The sequence below is a fragment of the Desmodus rotundus genome, chromosome 2 (genome assembly GCF_022682495.2).
Source record: "Desmodus rotundus isolate HL8 chromosome 2, HLdesRot8A.1, whole genome shotgun sequence".
NCBI lineage: Eukaryota > Metazoa > Chordata > Mammalia > Chiroptera > Phyllostomidae > Desmodus > Desmodus rotundus.
The window spans coordinates 180,512,542-180,540,084 of record NC_071388.1 but is presented as its reverse complement, the minus strand read 5'-3'; the positions used below and the strand labels follow the sequence as shown (position 1 = coordinate 180,540,084).

The window sequence follows — 27,543 nt, the reverse complement described above, 5'->3', positions numbered from 1 at the left end:
CTATATCCACTCAAAGCCAAAAATGTGTTGTTCTTAGCACTGATTGCTTTCTTACAGAAACACTGTGGATTAGAGAGAGTTGAATGCGATTACAATTATTGTCATCGTGGTTGTTAGATTTCACTGCTCTGACCCACCCGCCCGGGCTCTATTCTAAGCCACACAGGTTGTAAAAGTAGTCCACTGTCCTGTAACATGAAGGAGTTACTTTAGGGTCAAAACAATCATAGGGTAGATCCGGCATGAAAGTTCTCTTTTAAACAACCTTGCCTTCCTTCTCCCCTTTCCCAAAGTAATGGTGCCTTATCTTAGAGAAGGATGGAGCCTCAGGACCAAACTGCCTTAGGCTGAACCTGGTTGGCAATTCTCAGTGTTTTCATTTGAAGAAATGAACAAAGGAGGTTCATCTTTTAAGATGTGGCTGTGGGAAGTTTATCTCATGAAGAGGAAGAGATTCTGTATTGGGATGGGAAAAAAACAAAAAAAATTATAGCCCATTAAACATTTTGTCTACAAAATTAGATTTTAATTACCTCTGTTAATAGAAATGCTTTTTCCATATCTGTGACCCCACGTCGGCTCCCCACACTGCCTTTCACTTTTGATGCTCCTGGTAGTTTGTGCTGAATATCTTCTTTCAAGTCAAAACCAAAACCTCACATGTTGAAAAGAGAAACTTCAAACTTATTATGTTTTACATCATTTCACTTACATTTTACTCTCCTTTTAGATTTAGAATAGAAGTATATAAATATACATTTCAGCTGAATGCCAAACAGTACAGAATTGTATGAACAACTTTCAGAGGCTGGAGCTAGATATCATCATAGAATGAACTTGGATGTAAGAAATATGAAATATAATTGCAATTACACAGTAAAAAAATCTCAGTACTTACACATTTTAAAGTTTGATATCAGGGTACAGAAACAAATATTCAGATTGTTGTCAATCTCTTTCCCTATTTCTCAATTTAACAAAGATTCTTATTTGTTTTTTACATAGGATCATCAGCTTTCATAGTCTTCCCTAATTTTGCAACACTTAGCTCTTCCAATACTTCCAGCACATAAGGAAATTTTAATTCCAAGTTTTGTCTGTACATTCAAAGTGATTATTCAGGTATTAACCAATTTATTGGGATGGTCTTCCTTGTTGGCATTATGTCCCTACTTTGCTGACGGTACATGATGCAGACGACGTGACGATGAAGTGTGTGTGTGACTGTTTGGTTTTCCAAAGACTAAAGGCGAGTCTGTAGTTGAAGCCACATAGAAATCTTGACCATATACTAAAGTCAAAGTCAAATTTCACTAAGTTCTAATTCAGAGTGTGGTAGAACATTTAAATAAGTAAGAAATATCCTAATTTTTAATAGTTTCTATCTCTTCATTTCATCCTTTTCTGGAGAAATAACTAGATATTTTAAACTGAAATCAATGAATTCCACTAAAATCCACAAGATGGTGCTATGAAGTGGTGTTTGAAAATTTTTTAAAAACCACATGCCTTGTAGGAGCTATTTATAGGCAGGGCCAAAGAAGTACCATTTAATAACATTGACTACAGATAAATGCTATTCTTTTTCAAAAAAGCAATGTGAAGCAGATTAGTTGATATAAGGCAGGCATACCTTTACTCCTAATGTTGCCTTTTAATACTTTATCCCATAAATTATACTTCTGTTAACTCTGTTACTGATCTCAGGTTTTAAGACTATTTCCTGCCGAGACTAAGGACTGAACTTGGAACTCAGCAGGGTTAAGTCATAATGTAAAAAGTACTGGACTGAGACAGAGACCAGAGTTCTAATCTCTAAGCTCCGCCTGCATTGCTGCATCCAGCTGTTCTCAACCAAGAGTGATTCTGCCCCGAGGGACATTTAGCAATGTCTGAAGACATTTTTGATTGTCACACTGGGGGTGTGGTGGGGGAGACTGTCAATGGCATCTTGTGGGTAGAGGTCAGGGATGCTGCTGATGCACAGGACTGACTACCTCCACGACCAAGAATTATCCTGCTGGAGATATCGGTAGTGCCAAGGTTAGAAACTTGACCTATTCCCTCCTTTTTTGGTTTGTCTGTTCATTTATTAATTAGTTCACACAATCATTAACTTATGCACTATTCACCTATCAGTCCATCAATTTATTCCTTCAACAGAGTTTTGCAAAGTGTCTGCCATGACTCACGACTGGACTAAGATCTAGGGATTGCAAAGAGAAAAGTTACCCTATTCTTGTTCATTCTAACTAAGGAGAGAGACATAGACATGTATGAATAATATTACGATAATATGTGATCAGTGTTTCTGTGGTAAGTGTAAGATGGGGTGAGAACACAAAGAGTATGATGAATTCTGAATAATGTGACAGAATTCAGGAAGGCTTCACAGAAGTGGAGTTTGTTTATTGAGTGGGTGGGGGGTGGTCAGAGAATGAAATCTTGAGCAAGGCAAACACAAAGCCAGGGACATTGAACAGTCCCAAGTGTGCTTGGTTGAGGAGTACACTGTTGTGTCCTGAGACTAGAGTGAAAAGGAAGGTTGGGAAAAGAAAAAGAGAAAATCTTTTGAAAGTAGAATGGGGCTACCCACCATAGTGAGGACTTGGCCTTCATCCTCCAGCAGTTAAATCTAAAACAGAAGAATGATGTTAGACATACGGCAATGACTTTACCTCCTTGGGCCAGAGTTTCGCACCCTTAGAGTAATTTGTTGACATACATGCTAGGTTTCCTTTTAAAACCTTTAAAACTATGTTTTGTGGTCATAAGTCAATCTACTGGATATATTAAATACTATATATTAATTACATGACAACTATCAATAAAGATCACAATATCTATAAAGAAAATATCATTTTATACACAAAAATTGTGTTATCACAGAGATTTATTTTTATTATAATGAATAAAATATAATATATTCCTATTAATATATTTGGTGTTTGTTTTACGGCTGGAAATACTTAAGATCAAGTTATTCTATAGAATATACAATCTTTCTATTGGTTTATTCCCGTGTCAATAACTACTTTAGGTTACACCCAGGATAAATTTTTGAAATATTTTTTCAACTTTCTCTACTATTTGTACTTTTATCAATAAGTTTTAGACAATCTAATTAGATCTAAGCAATTTAACATATGTTTATAATTTGAATAATTCAAAAATATGAGATTTAAGAGAAATCATACAATGGACTCTTTTATGTCTTACATTAATAAATGAAGAAAACCCAAAGATTAACAACTGTTTAGATTTTACTTGAGTAAAATTTAACTATCAAGTGAACATTTGATATAATTTGTGATTTACAAGATATATTCTTATTGTATATTTTTCATTTAGTATGTTTATACTTGTGATTTAAATTCACTTCAAAATATAGGTAGCTGAAACCACTGTTACAGACCAGTTCAGCTGCCGTTCAGAATTTAAGCCCAGAGAGAAAATGGCATGGCATGAGATTAAAAAAAAATTGGATATGGAAGATACATAAAAGAAAAATGGGCTCCATATCTAAATTAGAAAACAGAAATCTATGAGGGAAAATGCCATTCTTTTGCCCCAAACAGAGAAATGAAAATACTGCTGTGAGGAGTGACAGAGGAGGCACTTGGAAGGGCAGGCTGTACTACCGTCTTCCAAACCGGTTAGCGGCACCGTAACTGAGCCGCTCTCGCCCTTGCCTGTTGTCTGACTGGAACTGTCCGCTCTATTTGACTGCACCTTTTTGAATCCTTTTTTTCTCCTTCCCTAAAATGTTTATCCTATGGTTTCTGTGCTGCGTTTCCTCAAGTATTAATTAAAGCCTTTGGTGGATTGTTTCAGAAATGAATACCCATTCATATTTACTTTCCTTTACCAAAATTACTGTTAAAACCCATCTAATAACTTAATAAGTAGTGTGGATTTTCCACAGTGCTTACATTTTGAGACAGCACCGTGGGCTTGTTTCAAGATAGAGGGTTAAGCTTTAAAAGATGACAAGCTCATATGGTGTTATAAAAAGGGTGTCAAGCCCCAGAAGAATGGTTGAACTAGTTGGTGGTTTTCAAGGCACCTTAGGACTCACAGAGCAGGAGCAGCGGGTGGGGGTAAAGTGCAGGGCACAGGACACGGCCACCCCTGCCCCCCTGGCAGAATTTACCACAAACTCTGCTTCCATCTCTCTTGCTTATCTATCCCAGATCAGACATGGTTTGAGCAAAAGTTCCAATGAGGTGCCCGATGATCTCTAAGGTCCCTTCTGACCTGAGCTTCTATACATTTTTACTTTCAAATTCTTTCCCAAAACATAGAACTTCAAGCTAAAAAAACGTTTGCATAATAACTGAGAGGCACAAGGTAGGGTAAAGAAAACATTAAAAACAACAGCACCAAAAAATTAATCTTTTCATACCCCTTCATAAGAAATTAGACATTTTCTATTTAAAGGTAACTAAAGTACATTTAAAAAGTTAAATCCCTTCAAACACTGAAATATAGGGTAGAAGACAAACAGATCAGCAGGAAAACCTTCACCCAACCTGCAATTTGAATGTCCTGCAGGGACACCTGGGAGACGTGCCCGAGAGCAGGGAAGTGGCGCTCTTTAGAAGGGCTCCTTTTCAGAGCGCTCTGAACACACAAGTGAATGAGGACGTGCAGGTACCGCAGGAATGCGTCTGTTCAGGGTCTCCGGTGCCCGTTCATGCGAGAGGTACCCTCTGGGTGTCAATAAGAGGTGCCACGCACTTGCATGTACATAGGACATTAAGGGTCAGCACCACAGAAATGCCTACAGTGCCCTGAGCGCGACTGGATGTCACTGCCCTGTCGCGATCTGAGTCACCTTCCTGAATGCAATTTGGTAGTTATTCCCCACTGGTTAACATTTTCCAGTAACTATTTGTGGATAAGAACCTCATGAAATTCATGTTACTTAGGGGAAATGTTTCTAAACATTCCATTCCCAAACATTTTTTTCTGGATATGTTAAGATGCATTTTGTGAATTACAATAGTTTTAGAAATAAACTTAATTGTAGTCCTTTAAGTTAAAACAAATTTTCAGCAAAGAGTCAAAGTCTGTTTTAGGAATTCCTTTTCATCTGCAATATAATTAATAGCTATAAAAAAACCAGCTTTGGAAAGAAGCTCTAGGAGACACTTCATTCCATTCAGTGTCGAGGCTCAATAGTAAGGGAATGTGCATTGTATGGCCACATGGAAGGCATAAAAAGGCGAGGAATGAATTAAGGGGTGGGTACATCATAGACTTAACTTTTGGCTAGTTACAGGAGGTATTTCAAGGGTGAATGAATAGAATGCATAACAAGTGATCTCAGTTTAAGCTAATAACTATGTTTACATTCTAAACAACTGGCGTTTCATGATAAAGAGATCAGCTGACTACAAAGGAAGAATCCAGTCTATGTTGTATAAAGGGAAAGATATTTCCCAAATTTAAGGTATAAAAGAGGTTAATTCTATGGAATCTTTGTGGGTGTTTTTCCTTCTTCATTAAGACAAAAATTGCTTAGACATCATTTCCCATAATTAAGGCAGAGATGAATGGGCAATGGAGGTATTTCTGTTAGTCACTATAACTTTTTTCCTGGACATCAAGCTCCTTTTCTTCATTTAAAATAAATGAATACCATTTACCAACTCCAAACTAAAATGGCAGCAGTGAAACTCATTTTCTATTGTAGAAAATGACTAATAAAACACATATTTCATAATATCATGTGATTCAAATAACTTAATACAAGTAATTAAAACCACTTCTGCACTTAACTTATGCTAAAATGACAACCAAATTCACTTTTAAACATCTTTCATTTATCAGACCACATTTACATGAAAGAAATAAAATATTTTCATGTTCCATGAGGAGGGAAGAAGTAGAATTAAATTTGACATAGTGCAAGAATATGGTGAAAGTGGAATCTTCAGTGAAAAAAAATTGCATTAGGAATTAGACTTCTGTCTTTCTCAGGGAAATTCTCTAGTCATGTTTTCCAGAACAAAAGTAGATGCTAGAACAGGAAAATAGAAAATAGCCATAGCATTAATTAAAATGTTCTTTAAAATATTATTTCAAAATTCCATAGCACAATAGGAAACTTGCTAGTTACTACATTCCGAAATGTATGGGGTTAATAAGTAATGAAATGTATTAGGTTAGGAGAGTTGATTATTTGCTTGTTTTAATAAGGGTTTGCCTTCTTGTAAGATAACTTGGCCAAATTGCATTTAAATGGAAGTCTAAGAAACTCTTGGACATACTATAAATTATATGTATCCACTGGCCTGGAAGCTTCTACCCTTGACATTTCAGATTTTGTTGCCCATTTGGGGGCCCGAAGAGAGGATGCAGGCAGAGCTGAGAGGTGCGGTTTCCTCTCAGCCCTACAATCAGAAGCAGGCTGGCAGGAAGGGGACCACAGCCACCGGGCAGGGGTCAGAGTGAGACGAGGGAGACTGAGTTGGCAAGTGCAGGTAGGGGCCTGTCTTTACAATTTTGCTATTGTGTTTACCATGGATTTCTAATTGTGCATTAACTTTGAAATTTTAAGGTATTGAATTATTTAGTTTTTTGGCATCCACTTAGAATTTGCTCCCAAGGTGAGTGTCTCACTTACTCACCCTAGTCTCAGCTCTGCTCAAGCAGCACCTGGGCTCTGGGTTCCAGTAGATCCTTGGAGCCACACGAGAACACAACCTTTCCCTTCTACCACCTCAGCTCCGATGGGCCAGAGCAGGTTCCCTCAAGAACAATATCCTCCCTGTTTGCAAAAATAAAATGAAGGCTATAGAAATGTGTCTTCTTTGTCTCTCGGAGAACTGATGGGAGTGTCAGGAAATGGTTGTCATCCATAGAACCCACATTGGACTTTTAGCTGCGCTCTCTTCCAGTGCTTCTGTTTCTGGACAGTAACCATAACGAGCAAAGGAATCAATGCCCTGAACATGGACTTACAGGGGGAAATGAGGAGTCATCATAGCACATTCACCCCAAAAGTACGAAAACTCCCTCCAAAGCATGCTAAGTAAAATAAAAATGTGAAGCTGATGTACATACATTGTCAATGTGACATACAGGTTCTTTAAATCATGACATGGGCAGGGTTACATGTGGTAGAGCTCAACTAACACTAAAGCTACCTTTCTATTCTTGAAGGGAACAAAATAATTACTTTCTATCTTATTGCTAAACTTCTTACCAGAGTTGCCAATATGTGTCTCCTGGTCTTTGCCCAAAAGACATTCTGACAGTCCTTAGGCAGGGCCAGGCGCTGCCCCTTCGTAAAGAATGCTTGGGCCCTGCTTTCTCACCGCGTGTGTTTGATGAGAGTAGAGTGGAGAAAAGGACTCAGGTTTACCAACTCCTGGTGTTTATGCTTTCAGAAACGTTATCTTACTTGATGCCCACTCAGTCCTGTAAGGGAGACATATTCTCGCGAGAGGAGGAGGAGAAGTGGGGCAGAAGCCTTAGTTCTGGCATTGGCTGCGGCTAGAACCATGAAGCCCTGAGTTGTCACACGTTTTCATGCAGGGATATGATAATACCAGAGGTAATGCTACTATTCTTTCATTTTAGCAAGTAGTCCCATCCTAGGATTGTTTGCAAAGATGGAATACAGAGTCTTCAGTTCCATCATCCTTCATGGAAGTCAACTTTGGACACTGAAGTACTTTTTGGAAATTGAAAGCCGAAGCTATAGGTAATAAAAGCTCTCAAAAGGAAAGAAGAGAAAATTAGAACATTGATCTGATTAAAAAGCCCTCAAAATTATCTGCTGACATTAGATGGGTATTGGTTTTTAGGTATTAACATGGCTATAAATCTATTTTATACATTTCTATACAGATTCAGTAGAAAAAAACCACTTAAATATATATTTAATTCCACAGGATCCCAAAGCACTTGAGGATTTAAACTGATAAGCCAACCTCAAAGGGACTGATTCTTGCAACTAAAACACAGACACCTCTGGGGTGAAATGTGGCAACAGTTTGACAGGCATAGCAGTAGCTTAGGCCAGAAAGGATTTATCCAATTAAAATTATGGGATGAATTTTGGCTGGCAGAATGTAATTACCAGCCTTGGAATGGATCCAGGATCCTGAGGTTAACACCCCTCCTCTTGCCAACAACCCTCCTACCTGCCAACACTCGGAGATGGGGAAGGCTGGATCTGACACAATCGCACATAATACTGTTGTGACATCTAAGTACAATGATGATGATGTGAGAAGCATCATGAACTTGATTTTTTTTAACACTCATTATGTTACTTATTTTTATGCCACATTAGGCTAGAAACCAAATGTCCACATAAATGTTAATTTCCTCAAGTCTGTGTTTAAAAAGTATAATTAGAAAATAAAAAATAGATTTAAAAATTAATTTATTCTGTCAAAGTAGTTATTTAGTGATTATTTCAGTTTAGGAACGAAATTGGATCAAAATGGTGACATTTAATCGTTGCTACATAAAAAAAAAAGCAGGCCTTGATTTTTTGGAAGAGAAAAATGTGTTCTTGAAGTTCACTGGCCTAGAAAAAAAGGGAAATGCTTAATGCTTGCTTCATGCTGGTTGTCACTTTGACTAAATGGTTATGTGCAAGTACTGCTTTTGACCTGGGGTGGGTCCAGTTCATACTTACAAGTACCCGCTGGAGTATTTCTCAGGAGGGAGTTTACCAAAGGGGTGCGTGTGCACGTGCGCCTGTAAACTAGAGAGAAGAGCCCCCTGCTGGTGTATGATCAACTGGTAATGACCTCATCATTGGATGCTAATACCCTTTTAGAAAGTCATTAATTTACGGGAAAATTGTGAAGAGTTCCAAGATGAAAGCAGAAGGGAAGAGTCATCTCTACAAAGAACTTTAAACTTTCAGGGAAGCGAGCACGCAGGGTAGGGGCAGGCGCCAGGGTCACGGTCAGGGTCACGGAGAAAACGCCGTGGGGTGAGGGCCCTGGGCGCCGGGGAGGCGGGGCTGGCGGCGTACCCTGCGCGCAGGTCCGGCACGGGACTTCCGCAGCACGGCGTCCTCCAGTCCTGCGGCCCCTCCTTGCATACAGGTCGGTTCTCCTAAAGCGCAGAGCGGCCACAGGTTCGAGTCGGTCCCCGGCTTTGCCTCTCGTAGACCGTGCTCCCGGTGGATCCCGTGGGGGTGGCCGGGGAATCCTCTGGCACCCTTGCCGGGTCCCTCGGATTACCCTTTGGCCCACGTGGCCCTGGGACACTCCACACCGGAACCAGGGAGGGGCCGCGCAGAGTAGTCCCAGGCGCTGCTTCCAACCCTAGCAGGCGCTTCCGCCTGGTCGGAGAGTCTACGCGACCCTAAAAGTGGTAATTGTGGTGCGTGCGCAGGAGGCTGGTGACTTGGCAGAACCGTCGCAAACTGCACCACTCCGCTCGGGCCCAGCTGGTACCTCCCGGGGCGAGGCAGGTTTTTGGTCTATCGCCGGAAGTCACCGAATGGTGCTTGAAGGGGTGGGCGGTCTAGGATCCCACTCTCCCAAGTGTTCGGGGGTCGTGCCCTCGGTCACTTTGTTAGAGGGAGAGAAATTCTTACCTTTTTGACTAAAGCCTTAGTGCTCTCCAAAAGCCTGGTGCTGCCGCTGATTTTCTGCTGTGAAGGTAGATTTTCCTAACACCATCTTTGTATGATTTAGCTGTCCACAGGGAATCAAAATGTGGAACGAGAAGATGAAACTAATCCTTTCTTTTGCATTGTTAGGGGTTGCCATAAACACCATTTGTTAAAAAGCATAATTATGTTGGGAAAGTGCCTGATGAGACAATTAAGCTACATAAACACACCGAAAACAAATGAAAGCCAGAAGACGCCCACACCCCTTGTGTAAAGCAATTTTTTGTTTACATAAAAACCCTAGGTCTGAGCTGCTTTATTACAACAATGTTATTAATGTCTAGGAAAACCCAATGACCATATTTTTACGAATTTTCAATGCGATGATGGTCACAGTATCAAAACCTGAAGTAACAGTGAGCCCCGTACTCCCAGAATAATATGATTAGGCCAATAATCCTAGTGAACGGAAGCGAGTGGGTTTATGCATCGAGTGCACTGTTACTGGCTCCCAATGCATTTCCTTAAACTCAAAAGCTTAATGTTTGTCTCAGAGTTGGACACCGTTCACCGAAGGGTCCCCCACATGAAGGACGTTACCTGACACAAAATGAACTTTGTCAAACATTTGGTGAACGAATTCACAAGGGCTACATTCATTTTTAGGTATGATATTTAAAAGGCCAAAATATGGTGGCCTGATATTGAGATGGGAATTCTTTCAGTATTTTGAGTCAAATTTGTTCAATTCATATCATTTGAGGTTAGGAAAAATAGTTGAAAAATGCCTGTTTAGAGTATTACAGAGAATCAAAGCAATCTCCAAAATGTGTGCAATTAATCCATTTTCAATGAAAGAGTCAGTCACATTTTTGGCATTATTGAGTAACATACCAGGGTACAGGTCAGCTTTCAGTTCAAGGTACAGAGTCCTGTGAAAAGACTTTAAACTGATTTAGAAACTTTGGAGATCAAAGTGAAAGAAGAGGAACTTAGTCAAACAGTTGTCATTTAACCCTCAAAGAAGTTCCTTTATTTCTTTTTGCTAGAGGAAAAAAACTTTTTTGTAAGAATGAGCATGTTAAATAATCTCCCTCATTCTCCCTTTTTTTTTTTTTTTTTTTTGGTTTTTTTGCATTTCCCTAGTAAGTCTCATTTAACAGAAGGATCAGGCTTATTTGTTACATAGAAAAGACCTGGAAAACAGAGATCAACTAAGGAAGACTATGCTTCAAAGAGAATAACATTTGAATGAAAAAGTTTCACTTCCACCACAGAATTCAGTCTGAATAACTTGAAAGATATTTTCTAGTGTTGTTAATGTGTTCATGTGTTTCCTGATGAGTCAGTCTGAGGATTTTATCATTTAGGTGTTCCCTAGGAATGAAGAGTGATGTGTCAATATTATGACCAACTGGTTTCCAAAGAGCTATGATTTTTTAATGGTGAATAAACATGAAAATATGAATGAATTGTAGATACCGAAATGAAGATTCCTTTTTCTCCTATTCCAGAAAAAATCAGCATGTCTTCCTCCAGATTGGGGCTCCGTTTGGCTGCCTGTTTACTAAACATTTCAGAAGCCAGAAGAAAACACATTGTTGAGAACATAGCAAAAGCAGCTCTTCTTGGAAAAAATGGTAGGAACAACAGCTATGTAGTGTTTTGGTAATACAGTAATTTTCGTACTCTGCAGACAGTACGAAAGATAGGACACTTCCCTGTCTTCAGAGTTTCCCCTTGTTCTTGGGCTGTTACAGCTTCTGCAGGACCCTGGGATACTGTGGTAGAGCAGGTATGCAGATGTGCACTTACGGTCTTTTCCAAATGCCTACATGCACTCAGTAGCACAGTTCTTGACATTGGAAAGTGATAGTCTGAAATATCCACTGTTCAGGGTATTGACAGGCTCCTGGGGAGGGTATAGTTACATAAAGGTTAAAGATTCCCTTCATAGGCTGTTTATTTGGTCATTAATAGAATGAGCATAACTGGGCATTATGCTTTTTATTCAGCAGGTTACATAAAAAATAAACTTGCCATACACCAACTACCCTCAAAGCACTCCTGCCAGCAAAGCCCATGCTATCATTACAGCATTATTATTTCTACTACATTTTCTCTGTGTAAAGACTCTTAGGCCATTGCATTTAAGTGATTTGGATTAGATCACCTATCAATTCAGAAGACTGGAACTCAAGCCTCCTTACTCCCTGGGCCAGTATTTACTGTGATAGAGAGTACTTTCCTTTTTTCACCCTTGTTGAAATGTTCATGTAATGAGACAGTTCTAGACATCATTTGTTTTTACTCACATACACAAAACACAGTGTATTTACAGACTTAAAATTGTTTAAATAGAAAGCCTTGTTATTAAATGAAGGTTTTTTTGGCAATAGGTGAGTATTGGGACCATAGTCCCAAAGCACTTTGGACAGTAGATTTTAATTTCTGATTGTCATTTTTGATTTAGCTATTGCTTTTCATGAGAAAGAAGTGTTTCCTTCAGCCCATTGCTAACGATTGAGCACATTTAAATTACTGTCTTGCAACTTTGCAGGAGCTGGAAATGTCTATGAAAATTCTTGATAATGCTGATAAGAAAAACCCTCCGGAGTCAGCATACAGCTGGGCTTTTGCATTCTCTTTGTGGGAAGAGCCCATTTGGGCCTCTCATTGTCAGACACAGTACATGTAATGGGATTGGGTTACCTGTCTGTGATTAAATGAATGTGCAGAGACATTTGGGGAAGCCACACACTGATGGACGCCTGGGTCTCAACTCACAGTTTTTATCAGCTTATTAGTGGCAGCCGCTCAAATGGAATTATAGCTATTATACTCCATTACAAATACCAAACAATTTACTTCTGCTGAGATTTAGACTGACAGCTCCTCCTGCCAGCAGTAATTTTTTTCTATGTGCATGCTTTAGAAATTGCAGGAGAAAGTGTTTCATTCTTTCAGCATTTGATTCAATTGGGTCATATGAAACTGAGAATAAAAGCTTTTCAGAAGAAATTTAGGAGGAAAAAAAATAAAATCATCTCTTCTAGGAGCTGGAGTATGTTGAAAAATACATTTAAAAGGGGGTTGTATGATCTTGTTCTTGCTTTATTTTTTATAGTTATGAAAACGCAGGGAAGGTAGCACTAGTTAAGAAAATGACCTATTGTTTTACAAATACTTTAAAGGCATTTATTTTTAAGTAAGTGGAATAAAACCGCATCACCTATAATTTTTCTAATTAAGTAATGTGAAAACATTTAAATGGTCTAAAAAGTCTTAGGTAAAGAAACCCGGGTTATAAATTCTAGACCTACACCAGGGCAGGTCTGTAAAGATGCTCATTTGGCTATGAGCAAGTGACATGGTTTATCCTTTCATATTATTAAAGTTAATAACATTGGGCTGCCATAAGCTCTGTAGTTCCTGCGTGTAACTTATTTTTCCTCTCTTGTGAAAAGATTAATTGTTAAGCTGCCAGGGGACAGGGCGACAAAGGTATAATGGCATAGAGAAAGGTTTAATTACCGCCTGAAAACTTTTGTCCTTCACTTTGAATTAGCTTTTGCAGGCTTAAGGGGGACTTTTAAAGGGGCTGAAGCAGGCTTGTAAACTTCAAAAATAACTTCGGGGTTATGTGTGGCTGCCGCATAGGGCATGGCAGCTTTCTCCTTGAGGTTACACATTCAAGTGAGTCACAAGCCACTGCAAGCTGGAAGTCATTAACATCTGAAGGCTGTTGGTGGCCCCTGAAAAGGAGATGGTGGCATCAGAACAGTTTCTAATAGACAGGTGCATGCATCCCAGAAACCTCTGCTTCAGGCACTAATTGGCCTATCCTGGTTTTTCCAGATGTCAGATTTTCATCCAGACAGTTTGATTTCTGGGTTTAGGAAGGAAAAATTGATAAGGCCTAGAAGATGAGATTGATAAGGAACAGAATTTAGAGTGATATGATGTGGCAATTGAAGGAAGAGGATGACTGAGTTACAAGATACCAAAGGCTACTGTCTGACATGGACCATCTAGTTATATAGAAAGACACTGCAGGAAGTGGACATTGCTACCCATGAATTTCATGATTAGCCAATGCCACTTCAGAGGTCACACACTCCAGAGTTTTTATACTGAATTTAATGTATTATATATTATGTTGTGTATATAATGTATTTATATATATTTATTATATACTATATAATATATAACTTACATATTATATATTTCAATAATATATGTTATATATGAATTATTTATATAGTGAAATATATATTATACATATATATATATATATATATATATATATATATATATATATATATATATATATATTTTACAGGGAGGAAGCATCCTGAAGTATCAGTGCTCAATATATTTTCTGATCAAGACTACAACAGATCGGTCATTACAATAGCAGCTTCTGTTGATGAATTGGGTGAGATTTCAGTTTCTTTCTCTACATATATGCCTGTGAAGAAGGGTAGGTTTCAGATAGACCTGAATGCTCTTTAATCACTGATTTACTCTTCAAATCTGAATAATCCATTATATGGAGAGTGTACCTCAAAACTGCACTCACCATTTTTCTGAACATACACATCTCAAACATTTCCCATTTCCTCTTCATTAAAATGAATCTTGGGGTCCAAGAGTTAATACTATTCTTTCCCTGAATGATCAACTATCCTTTGTGGTTAAGAAAAACGTCTTCAAGTTTTCACCTGTGGAGTCATAGTGTTGAAGTCAGCCTTGATTTCAACGATAAGTTGGCGCAGGATGAAACGTGCTAAGCACTTGTGTTTTGAGTCGGGAGCCCGAAGTCTTGAGTTGGTTCATGAGTTGAAATGAAATGGGCTCCATGTCTCATGTTGTAAGGTTTAGTGGGATGACTTGAATTGGAAGGATCATAGTTGTTTAAACAAAAACTTGTATTAATATTTCTTAGTGAAGGGTTCAAAATATTTTAAAATAAACTTTATTTCAACTCAGCAGATTGTCTTTTTTTCAAAAGGTGTGTTTGTTTGAAGAACAAAGAGCTGCTAACTCCCAACAAATAGAAGGCAAAGTATCTTGAATGTTAATCACGAGATGTAAAATTTGCTTCTTTGCTGTTTATCTCTGTTGTTAAAATGGTCACACTGTACTGCTGATAAAGTCTCAGGTGTCTATAAAACTCGGAGGTTTCTATAATATGTATTTAGATAAAACAATTTAACAAAAAATCTACTGGACAAGAGCAAAAACTAAAATACTCATGCTTTTAAAACTTTATGGTTGTGTATATATTTTAATATAAATTCATAACACATTCTGAAAATAACAAGGAATTTTATCTAGTTAATTTGATAAACTGAAAAGAGAGTAACCAATTATAAAAAAAATGCAAAGGTTTTTGAGATTAATAGACATTGCATAATTCCTCCACTTTGGGGAATAAAGAGCTGGAAGAAATGTGAAACTTTAGGACAGAAGGGAAGTGGGGCCAGACAGTTGGGAGGTGGGACAAGGGGAAATGTTAGATCTTTTATTGTTCTTTATTATGACTGAAAAAAAAATCTATACAGATTACAAAAGACAAACAACCAGTGGGGCAATAAAATATAGCTGCTTCTTGAGCTATGTTTGAAAGTTTAATGATTGTGTTTTACAATTTTACCTTTTTGAGGCAATTCGGTTCTGGCTGCCTGCTTGGAGGCCTTCCAGTCTATCGATATGGAGGTTCAGGAGGGAATCCACCCTTGTTTGGGAGCTGTGGACCTGATTCCCATTTATCCTCTCGTTGGTGTTGGAGTGGAAGAGTGTGGAGCTGTGGCCAGAAGTAAGAGAAAGTTTGGGGTGGTGTGTTGTCTCCTAATGGAAACCATTTTTACAAATCAGTGCAGCTTGTGACAATGCCATCACTCCTCAGCTCCCTGGGAAAAGTTGACCTTGAAGACGTATATCAACGATAAGCTTTCGTGGGTCGCAGTGGGGCATCGTGTCTTTGTGGCTCATCCTTCCACCTTCCACCTCCTGACACCATGGGATCCTAACTGCTGTGGGATGCAGCAGATCAATCATTTTGTCCTTTACAAATGCAGGATGGGTCAGGAGGAAACAACGGTCGTCTCTAATGAGTTCCTTCGACTCTTCAGGGCAGAATGATGGTGTGTTTTGCCCATCTGTGTCTTATTTTCTTGAGCAGGGGTAATGATGAGGTTGAAAAACCACTTAAATGTTAACTCCTAACCTTTTTTCCTCTGACTTTTTCCCCCCTTTTTTCCCTATGCACGACTCTCTTTGAGATTTTCTTTAGAACTGAACTGTCACATGCTTGATTTCAGCCCCAGGGGGAAATTTAATTTGGAAAATTTGAGCTATGTCACTTGAGGTGTTTTTGAATTAGGCAAATTGGGAGAAAAGAAAGACCTTTTGCCTGGACTGTCTCGCTGCACCATGGTTAATTACGACATGCAGAGGCTCATAACCTTTGGGGAAAAGCCCGCCTTAGGATAATTGCATTCTTCTCCGTATGACCTCAGAAATCCCTCTATGATGTTGCCTCATTTTTATTTAATAGCGAATTGTCTAACATTTGGGATGTAGATTTGGACTCTGGCTGAGCTACATCAAGCACTAGGAATAGGAAATGAGACTTGTTTCCAAAGGAGAACCTCACCGTTGTGCTGCGTTTTAATACGACCTGACAATCCAAGCATTGCTTCCCAGCAAAGTCTTGGCCCACCATTCGCTTCACTTTTTATCCAAGAAAGAGTTAAAATTCAACATGGGGGAAAATATGTCTCACACAAAAATGAAGAGTTCAGAATTGTCCAGACCAGAATAATGATTTTAATTGTCTTCAAAACAATTACGTTCAATTACATTAAATCTCAAATTAGCTAGTACATGAAGTTCTTCATTACATCAGGACTAGCCCGCCCCAGATGTTCACCCTGTGGAGGAGACAGTTGACGATCGCGGGGTCTGGACGCAGTACTTCTCCCTCCCCTGCCCTTTTGCTTCATTGGCAGCTACTGTACCTCATGATTTAAACATGGACATTTCTAATTAAATGAGAGCTCAGCTGCATTCTTGAACTAATTTATAACATTTGATTTGAAATGTAATAGCTTCAATCTTCATCTGATTAAAAACAGTCACGTACTGTACATGGTTACTATTTTGATGCTCCAACATGCAGTTTTTATTTTTACATTCCCCTTTCTGCACAGCTGTTCATCTAATATCATCCAATTTTTTTTTTTTTTTTGTAACAACATGCTCAGACATTCTTATAAGGCGAAAGTATTCACATTCTAGGGTCTGGCTGTTCTCCAAACAGTGAAGGGGTGCTTTTCACTAGGGTGATGACCCCTTCTCAGGGACAACAACCTTAAGTTAATGATTTAACTAACTTTCTTTGGGAAGAAGGGCAATGGAGAACAGTCCAGTGACATAGAAGATAGTTGATATTGATAATTAATATTGAATATTATATTGATAATTCATATATGCTTTGTGTGCAAAAACTGAATAATGTATTTTGGAACTTTTTGATATCAGCTATAAACTTGCTTACACCTTAAGGAAGGGGCTCTTAAAGTCTAAAATTGGTGTTCAGGGGACTTATAAATACTGTCAAAATCATTTGCAAGTTTTTATGCATATGCTTTCTTGTATACATACATAGACACATACACACATAATTTTGCATATAATTTTAGTTTAAGAATTTTTAGAGTAAAGGGCACAGCAAGCAGAGGCTCAGAGGTGAGAGCAGCCCGGGCTTCAAGACCAGCAAAGGACCTCAGTGTGGCTGGCCAGAACTTGGAGATGGAGGGGATGGGAAAGGCATTCCTGGGAATGTTAGGAAATGAAGCTCAAGAGCTAATTAGAGGTCAGATCATGAAGTCTTACATGCCAGGTGAAGGAGTTCAAAGCCTGTTATAAAGTGATGTGCACCATTGAAGAGTTTTAAGCAAGAAAGTGGTCTGATTGGCTTTGAAGTTTAGAAAGATCACTCTGCCTCCGTGATAGAGAATGGACAGGATGCAGGCAGGTCAGTTTGGAGAGTTGGTGGTGGCCTAACATAATAGAGAATGGAGAGACTGCTTAGGATGTTAGCGGTGGGGAGCAAAAGAGCGGTTTGTAAATGTCGTCACTGACGAATGATGGAAGGAAGGAGATTTGGGGGGAAAAGCATGAGTACTTTTTTTTTATGTGCTGCCATTTGGCAGTTGAATATACAGTTGAGAGCTAGGAGACACATAAACCCACTCTATACTTATTTAAATCTTACAGTTTTAAAAAATGTTTTGGACTTTAGTATTTTATTTTGTATAAAAACCACATTTGATCAGTTAGGCTACCTCTCATTTTTATCTCTACTATGTCTCTAATTTTTCTTTCTTCTCCCTTTTTCCCTTCCTTCTCTCCCTTCTTTCATCTTTCCTTTCCTCCTTTTGGTTGTTACTGCCCTGTGGCTGAAAGCCAAATGTTCTGTGGGGTTTGTCCCCCAAACTTTAAATTGCCACACTGCTCACCTTTCCCCTTCACCATACACAAACTTCAGTTTCCTTCTCCCTCAAGCCAAATACTTGCAACTCTTCCATTTTATTATTTAGTATCAACCGGATACCTAAATATCAATGGAACTTCTTAGTTTTTGAGTTTTAGGCATTGTCTATTGAATTCTTATTGCAGTAGACAAGAACTTAGCTTTCTCTTATTCTACCCCTCATCCCCAACACAAACTCACACACATTCACACTTACACACACTCTCTCTCACTTCCTAGTTCTTCCTCCTCTCAATATGTTGGGATGGCCAACAAGTTTGTTTAGTTTTTTCTGTATGATGGCTCTAGTAGTGCATAGTTGTCTTTAACTTCATTTGAAACAATTTCTTAAATTGTATTGTTACAGCTGTCATAATCAACATGCATTTAAAAAACTCATCAAAATTGGTAAATTTTTATGCAGCCATTATAATATTGAAGATGGAAGAAAATGCACAACATTTTTGGCATACTACGCTTTATTACTTGAAGAAAAGTAAAAATGCAACTGAAACAAAAAAAAAGATTTGTGCAGTGTGTGGAGAAGGTGCTGTGATTGATGGAATGTGTCAAAAGTGGTTTGTGAAGTTTCTTGGTACTCTTGACATTTTGGTGAAAATTCTTTGCTGCGGGGCTGGCTTATGCATTGGAAGGTGTTTAGCAGCACCCCGGGCCTCTACCCACTAGAAGCCAATAGTAGTAGATAGCCGACATACTCAAAATAGCCAAATCAATAAAGTTATTGGTGCAAATGAAAAATGTGTCATTTATTTTATGGAAAAAACTAAACGGACTTTTTGGCCAACCCGATAGTTACATCAAAATTTGGATCAATACTTATAGTTACATTATTATGACTATGTAAACATTATTCATAATGATTTATGGAAAATGTTGTTATTATTTTATCCTTTGTGGAAGTTTTTTTTCCCTGGAGATGATCGTTATCTTTTTGACTACTTAGCTTTTTATCTACTTATCACTGGTTTAACCCCAAACTCTGTGTTAAAATTCCTCCATGCATTCAGATACAACTTCCCATGTGCCAAGTGTTCTATAAATTTCATCTTCTTGAAGAAATATCTTCTAAAACTCTCTGAACTGTTCAAATTAGGACCATTTATCCTCAATTTGCTAAGCATAACTGTCATCCTGGGATCTCCTACGTGCTCCCTTTATCTTTCTCTGTGTTGGATTCCCTGGTTCCTGAGTCCTGTGATCTGTGTCTCTCTGTCTGTCTATCTGTTTGTCTCTGTCTTAAAAATTTATGCCCTTGTTTTGGTGCAGCCCGTCTCCTGGTAGCTTTCAAAAAAGGGGGGAAGTACATTTTTGACACTTTGCAGGTCTAAAAAGGTCATTATTCTACATTCACATTTAATTGTTAGCTTGGCTAGGTATAGAATTCTAGGTTAGAAATAATTTACCTTTATTTTGAAGACATTGTATCATTGAATTCTTACTTTCATGTTGCTATTGAGACTTATGAAGCCATTATGATTCCTGATCGTTGTGTGTGAACTGTCATTTTTCTCTGGAGTCCTGAAAGATGTTCACTTCGCTCCCACAGTTCTGAAATCCCTGTGATGCTCCTTTGTATGGGTCTGTTTTCATTCCTTGTGCTGCAGAGTTGGTATGCAGAGTTGGGAGGCCCTTTGAATCCTTGAAACTCTTGTTCTTCAGAGCTGGACAATTCCCTTGAATTATTCCACTGATGATTTCTTTCATTTGCTCAGTTTTTTTCTAGAAGCCCCATTCATTTGGATATTGGAACTGTGGTACCGCTTCTCTATATTTATTTTCTATTTTTTTTCCAACACCTTATATTTTTATACCACTTTCTGGCAAATTTTCTCTACTTTATATCCCAGACCTTCAGTAAGTTTTTCATTTCTTCTGTATTAGTTTCCAAGTGCTTTTCATTTACTCTTAGATATTTCTTCTATTTTATTATTTTAAATAACATCCTGGCCTTGTCTCATGTATGTACTATCAGTGGGTAAGTTTTGACATCTTCTTCTGCCTGCACGGTGTGTTCTCCAGCCCTTAACCCCAGGCTGCTTTTTCGTGTTTTAAAGGCTTTCTTCCGAAGTCTGATAAGCCATGGTTGGCCCCTTACTCTAAGAGTGAATACTAAGAAACTGAATGGGCACTCTGAGTGTGTAGGTGGGGTTTGTTAGCTGTAGGCTGATCTGACTGGGTTGTTTCATTGGGGACCTCTTAAGTCTGTATTTGTTTTGGTCTTTCCTCTTGGACTGTTCAGGTTCCCCAGAGAAGGATCTTCCAGTCTTCAGCCTGGAGTGTAGACATAGCTGTGTGGTAGGAGCTAAGTTGTGGAAGAGAGCTGAAAAGGTCTCAGCATGTAGATTGTAAATACTCTCTTAATGCCCCTCTTTTCATTAATCACCCCACCCTCAGCTGTGCCCAGTATCCACGAGCCCAGATCCCTTGGGTTTTACCTCTTGTTCTTCTGCCCCGGTGGCGGTGGGGGCAGGGCAGTTTCCTGTCTATGTGGAGGAGGAGGGGATCCAGTTGCTGCTTAAACGGACTTCCTCCGGTCTCCCTGTTTTCCTCTGTGCCTTTACCTTCCCTCCCAAAGGGAGGTTGCCAGTTCTGGGAACTTTCTGGTACCTGTGGTAAAAGTCAGGTTTCTGCTATTTCTCCTGCTCTCTTGAGTCTGTTAAGTAACCACCACTCTTAATATCTGCTCTTCAGGTTCCAACACTATGACCTCCTCTTCCTTTTCTGTTTGTTTGAATTAGTCAATGCTTCAAAAAATATATCTCTTTACCATCTTTTTTCCTGGGGTTTTTGGAAGAAGTGAAAGTAACATAGAGGTCCACACTCTCGCCTTTACTCAGAAGTCCCTACTTCTTTAATTCTTACTTATGACTTTTCATTACCTTGCATCCTTCAAGAACAGTGAATTCACCTAATCTGGAATCAATGGTTCATTCACAGGGACATCATCCTTTTGTCTAACATCTAACTCAATTTTTAAGATACTTAGTCTCATTTTCTGGACTTGTATACTCTTTTATAGACAATGTCTCTGAGGGACTCCTGTGGGTCATAGTGTGTCCTATGTGTTCTGCACCGCTTCCTTACTCAGCGTTTCCACGTGGGAACCAGTGTCTCTGAAACACGAGCCCGTTTCTCACTCACATACAAACCTTCATAGAAGGATGGTGTGAAAATGGAGGGGAGGGGTCAGGGCGGAAGGTATTTAAAAATTCCCCCTATGATTTACCAGTAAAAATGGGCTTACCTAACATGTAAGTTCATAATATTCAGCTTTAAAAGTCTGGACTATAGCTATGAATTTTTAAATGATATGGAAACTTGTTTTTTGTTTGATGTCATTAATACGATGAAATAATGTATTTACAGTGCTATATAAGTTGACAATATTTAGAAAGATAAAGCACTAGCTAGGTTAGTTGTATGTATAAAGAAATAGCTTCTGCCTGATTTTTAGTTTTTGATTTATCTTAAAATATATAAACCATTAATGAATTTGATTAGAATTATCAACCTTGTTAGATTTTTTTTTTGAATATTTACGTGACTTGGAGGACATGTGCCATGACAGATTCACACCACGCCAACACTTGTGTGGTAGTCTTGAGACCCTTTGGTGACTTTATTACAGTCTGTCAGAACATGGGCTGATCTGGCAAATCAGGGACAACTTTTCATTCAGGAATTTTCTACCCTGATTCTCCAGTTGCTATGGAGATTGTCTCATAAAACAGCCTTGGATTTGGTTGAGATTAGTCACTTTAGATGCTGGGTTCTGATACAGTTCTCTCCAGCATCAGCACTGCCCTCGTTGCCATAACATAAGCACAATGGTTGATTTTATAAGCATATGCTAACATAGTTTTAGGACATAGCCCTTAGTTGGAGAATTGTATAATACTGCCACCCTATAAAAAGTGTAAAAAACAAGGGGCGGTGCATTGGGAGAGTGCTTAAAATATTAAGATCACTTTCTAGTGGCTTTAGTGCGTTTTATCTATGAAGGAGCATTACCAGTTTGTTTATAAATGCACATTGGTACAGGCTTAATAAATGAACAAGATTGCATCTACCACTGGGAGACTGAGGTACTAATGAGGAAGGAAAGGCCAAATGGGAAAACTGGAATACACCTACTTATTCTTCTGGCAATTAGAGATGAACCCAATTATGCTTGAAAAGGCTGCACTCTTTTTCTCTTATTTTGGGTCTACAGTCATCTGAAGTCCAAACAAGTTAAAACACCACAGGGCAACTCTTGACCAGAGCTGGCAGATAAAATGCTCCTGCCTTTTGTCCCTGACATGGATAATTCTAAGGCCCATTTTGGCAAGATCAAGCCCCAGTTGCTCATAACAATGGCTAGCTTGATAGCACACCCTTGTGTTATTTTCCTCTTCTTCCCTATTTCACTCTTGATGTATACTGAATAGGGTGTGTTGAAAATACTGACAAGAATAAATGTACAATAAGAATCTTTAATTGGAATGTGTAAGTGAAGTGCATGGAATCTTGCTGCCTGGGTGTATACTTCTTGTAATTCTTTCTAGTTTAGATGCCATTTATAAGATTTAGAGTTAAAAACTAGGAGGCCCATCTCCCCACTACCACTTCACCTAGGGAAAGTGTTTCTTAGAATACTTAGGATTAAGCCAGGGCTTCACAGTGGGAGACATTAATTAACATTCACCCCTTACTGGCAGGGGAGCCTCGGGGCACTCAGAGTTTAGGGGCTATAGGTTTCTGATTTTGAGTATTTATCTACAGCTGCAAGATGTTGGTTTTATATGATGACAGATGGTGTTTTAGAGAATGTGGACCTAACAGAGGATTTATAACAGGTGGTTGATACCACGCTAACTTTTCCAGCCCAGGTGCCCTGACCTAGGTGATATTTATTTTCTTGGATTTCTTTTTCTTTTTATCCCTGCTTCCTAGTATGTGTTGTGACCTCCAATGTCAAGGCCACTAGAATTAGAAAATTTTGAATTTTTTTTTGAAGACTTAATGCTTTTGCCCATTTCTTGATGGGTAATTTGTGAGTGCACCTGTGCACCCTGTGCTGAGTGTTTAGCAGTTTTTGACCAAAAACAGCATTACCCCCATGCCCTACCATCCCTATTCACCTGATCTTGCCCCACGGAAAAAAGTTTCAGAGGGAAACATTTTGCTGATGTGGAAGAGGTAAAACAAAAAATGGCAGAAGCACTAAAAGGCATGAAAATCTATGAGTTTAGACTGTTTTGAGCAATGGAAAAAACATCTTGACAGGTATGTTGCATCAAGTGGGGAGTAGTTTGAAGGTGACAAGTTTAAATATGTAAGAATAAACACCCAATTTTTATAATAAATTCCATTTTTGGGGTCCCCCCTCATACTAACTTTATTACTGATAAAAGTAATATAGACAACTGAGCTTATCCTGCTGGACAATAGACAGACTTATCCTGCCAGTCACAGGCAGCACTGGACAGCACAGGCCTAAACTGAAAAGCCTGTGGCAAGGAGGGTAGACCGGAATGTATTGCCTGCTGACAGGTAGCCCCTAAGAAGGAAGAAAGAGAAGGCCTGTGCAAACGCAGCTTCTCTCCCAAACTTCCCATCCCAGAATGAATGCTGGGAGGGAACAAGGCATTCATTTGAATTGCAGTAACCAAGTGCCACAGATTGGGTGTTTTAAAAAGAGAAATTTATATACAAACACAGCTCTGGAGACATGAAGTCCAAGATCAGGGTGTCAGCAGTGTTGGTTCCCTCTGAGGGCTGTGAGAGAAGGATCTGTTCCATTTTGGCTTCTTACGAAAGTCACTCTGTTCACATGGCATTCTCCCTGTATACTGTCTGTGTCCAAATTTCCCCTCTTTATGAGGACACCAGTCATATTGGGTTAGGGCCCCACCTCACTCCGGTAGACCTTATCTTAACTAATTATATCTGAGATGACCCTCTTCCCAAGTCAAGTCACATTAGGGAGTTCTCTGGTGGAGGCTGAATGCACAGATAGCCTGGGGGCTATGACTTCAACATCTGAATTTGGGGGGGTTGGGGGAGTGGACACAATTTAACCCATAACTGCCAACAAGACCAGCAGAACTCTTCCTATGTGGGAGGAATGTCAGTAGTGGGCAATAAACATTTTTTTCTGCAAAATGATGTTTAATGAGGTGGGCATGGGGTGTGCGGACATCCACTGAGAGGTGGCAAAGAGGTGGCAAAGAGAGGAACTGTGGGGAGAGACGTGGCAGGACTTGACCTGTTTGAATGGTAGGAAGTTGGCGAGAGTCTGGGGGAGGCTTGAGACTACTGAGAAGTTGTTGAGTGTTGTCTGAAGCCAGTGGCCAGGACAATGTGTGGTTGCCGGACACACACAAAGAAACCAAACTAGCACAAGCACACTATCTGTGTGCCATTTGGGGGGCACTGATTGGGTGGATGGGCTAAGTTAACTCTTCATTGCTGTGGGGAGTGGGCTTTATATTGAAGGCTATTTATACATTGCTGATACATTGGCCAGCAGAAGGACTTCTGGCTGTCCCCAACACTTCACTATGTCTCATCTGAGCTACTCTTTGGGGAAGCCCTAGCTTCCCAAGAGCCCCTCTAAAAGAGAGTAAGAGGTCCTTGCAAAAGGGGAGCACTACATGGAAGTGACAGGCCCAATCCTAATCCCGCCCACCGATTACATATGTACGTATGTGCTCATTAGTTACTGATCAGCGTGAACTAAACAATTACATCATGTTGAGTGGCTGGCAGGGAAGCCAAATGGTAAGTGGGCAAAATAAACATTTTGGAGGTAAATAAACCTGAGTTCAAATTCCAGATCTGACATTTAATTGCCAGCCAACTCTAAGAAAAAATTTTAGTCTCTTTTACAGTCGTTCTTGTTTTTATATTTGTACAATGGAGAATGATATCATCCTGTGAAGGTGGTTATGAGAAATAATGCCTGTATGTAGAGTCCCCGGTTCTCTGCCTCCCACCAGAGAATGGCGGTCACTATTTTTAGTGATTCTCTGTGCCCTTATGGAGGAGGGTGCTGAGTGGGGACCCAGGTTGTTCCCTTCCACCATAAAGAGAGTGGATCACTCTGCTTCCTTTTATATTATCAAGGTGTTTTCAATAAGGTGCTTTTTAAGAAAGAGATTACATGACAAGATGTTTGAAAACCACTTGTGCAGGAGATTTCTGAAGTGCTTTCAGCTCTAAAATACAAGTTTTATAGTAGACAGCAACTCCCTTATTGCTTTTTGATTTACAAAATAATACATAGTATGCCAGTATGTATTTCAGAGAAATATGGGGAAGATAAATGAAGAGGTATTTGTGCATGTTTCCATATAGTAGATGCTATTGTGGCTATCAGAGAAGCATAATAGAGTACCTCCCCCTGGGAAGCTGGGGCCATGACATCTGCACCTGAAACAATTAGCACCATAGGATAGAATTAAACAAGGGACTGAATACAATGTGTTAATTGTGCTAGGTCACCCAGGTAAGTATAATTCTCCAAATGAATAATATCATGTCTGCACAAAGTGGTATTTATATTAGCATATGCCCTACAAAGAACAAGCTCTTCATACATACATACATTTCTATGAAGTACATGTTATATACCATGAGGTCTGTCCAGAAGGCATCTGGTCATGTACTATGAAAAATACAGATTTATTTATTTATTTATATATTTTTAAATTAATTAATTTATTTTTATTCAGTTACAATTGTCTGCATTTTCTCCCCTTCCCTCCACCCCACCCAGTCCCACCTCCCTCCCCCACCTCTACCCTCCCCCTTGATTTTGTCCTTGTGTCCTCCACAGTAGCTCCTATAGACCCCTCTCCCCACTATCCCCTCCCCACTCCCCTGTGGCTATTGTTACAATGTTCTTAATTTCAATGTCTCTGGTTGTATTTTGTTTGCTTTTTTCTTTTGTTGATTATGTTCCAGTTAAAGGTGAGATCATATGGTATTTGTCCCTCAACGCCTGGATTATTTCATTTAGCATAATGCTCTCCAGTTCCATCCATGCCATTGCAAAGGGTATAAGCTCCTTCTTTCTCTCTGCTGCGTAGAATTCCATTGTGTAAATGTGCCATAATTTTTTGATCCACTCATTTGCTGATGGGCACTTAGGTTGCTTCCAGTACTTGGCTATTATAAACTGTGCTGCTATGAACATTGGGGTGCATAAGTTCTTTTGGGTGGGTGTTTCAGTATTCTTAGGGTATAATCCCAGCAGTGGAATTGCTGGGTCAAAGGGCAGTTCCATTTTTAGTTTTCTGAGGAAATTCCATACTGTTTTCCACAGTGACCTCACCAGTCTGCATTCCCACCAACAGTGCACTAGGGTTCCCTTTTCTCTGCATCTTCTCCAACACTTGTTTGTTGATTTGTTTATGTTGGCCACTCTAACCGGTGTGAGATGGTACCTCATTGTGGTTTTAATTTGCATATCTCTGATGGCTAGTGATGCTGAGCATCTTTTCATATGTCTCTGGGATGTCTTCCTTGGAGAAGTGTCTGTTCAAGTCCTTTGCCCATTTTTTAATTGGGTTGTTTGTCTTCCTGGAGTAGAGTCGTGTGAGTTCTTTATATATTTTGGAGATCAGGCCCTTGTCTGAGGTATCATTGGCAAATGTGTTTTCCCATACTGTTGGTTCTCTTTGTATTTTAATGCTGTTTTCTTTAGCCATGCAGAAGCTTTTTATTTTGATGAGGTCCCATTTGTTTATTCTTTCCTTTATGTCCCTTGCTTTAGGGGATGTGTCTGTGAGGATGTTGCTGCGTAGAATGTCTGAGATTTTCCTGCCAATGTTTTCCTCTAGGACTTTTATGGTGTTACGACTTATATTTAAGTCTTTTATCCATCTTGAATTTATTTTTGTGTATGGTGTAAGTTGGTGATCAAGTTTCATTTTTTTGCACGTAGCTGTCCAGATCACCCAACACCATTTGTTGAAGAGGTTATTTTTGCTCCATTTTATGCTCCTGCCTCCTTTGTCAAATATTAATTGACCATAAAGACTTGGGTTTATTTCTGGGCTCTCTATTCTGTTCCATTGGTCTATGTGCCTGTTTTTATGCCAGTACCAGGCTGTTTTGATTACAGTGGCCTTGTAATACAGTTTGATACCAGGTATTGTGATCCCTCCTGCTTTGTTCTTCTTTCTCAAAATTGCTGCAGCTGTTCGGGGTCGTTTATGGTTCCATATAAATTTCTGAAATGTTTGTTCTACATCTGTGAAATATGTCATAGGTACTTTAATAGGGATTGCATTGAATCTATAAATCGCTTTGGGTAGTATGGCCATTTTGATGATGTTAATTCTTCCAATCCATGAGCATGGTACATGCTTCCATTTGTTTGTGTCTTCCTTAATTTCTT

The 27,543-nt window shown here is 39.2% G+C and overlaps 1 protein-coding gene across 17 annotated transcripts in view; it reads left to right on the top strand.

Annotated features, from left to right (window-relative positions):
- Positions 1-8,968: 8,968 nt before the first annotated feature.
- The window catches only part of FTCDNL1 (formiminotransferase cyclodeaminase N-terminal like), a 72,622-nt gene continuing 54,047 nt past the window's right edge, over positions 8,969-27,543 (top strand). For 7 of the 17 annotated variants that reach the window (XM_053918915.2, XM_053918916.2, XM_053918914.2 and 4 more), the window contains exons 1-4: positions 9,184-9,444; positions 11,107-11,232; positions 13,935-14,030; positions 15,261-15,413. In XM_053918915.2, coding sequence (XP_053774890.1) covers positions 11,118-11,232; positions 13,935-14,030; positions 15,261-15,413 — 364 coding nt within the window. In that variant the 5' untranslated portion in view covers positions 9,184-9,444; positions 11,107-11,117. The other 10 variants (XM_053918919.2, XM_053918906.2, XM_053918911.1 and 7 more) reach the window with 10 other exon arrangements.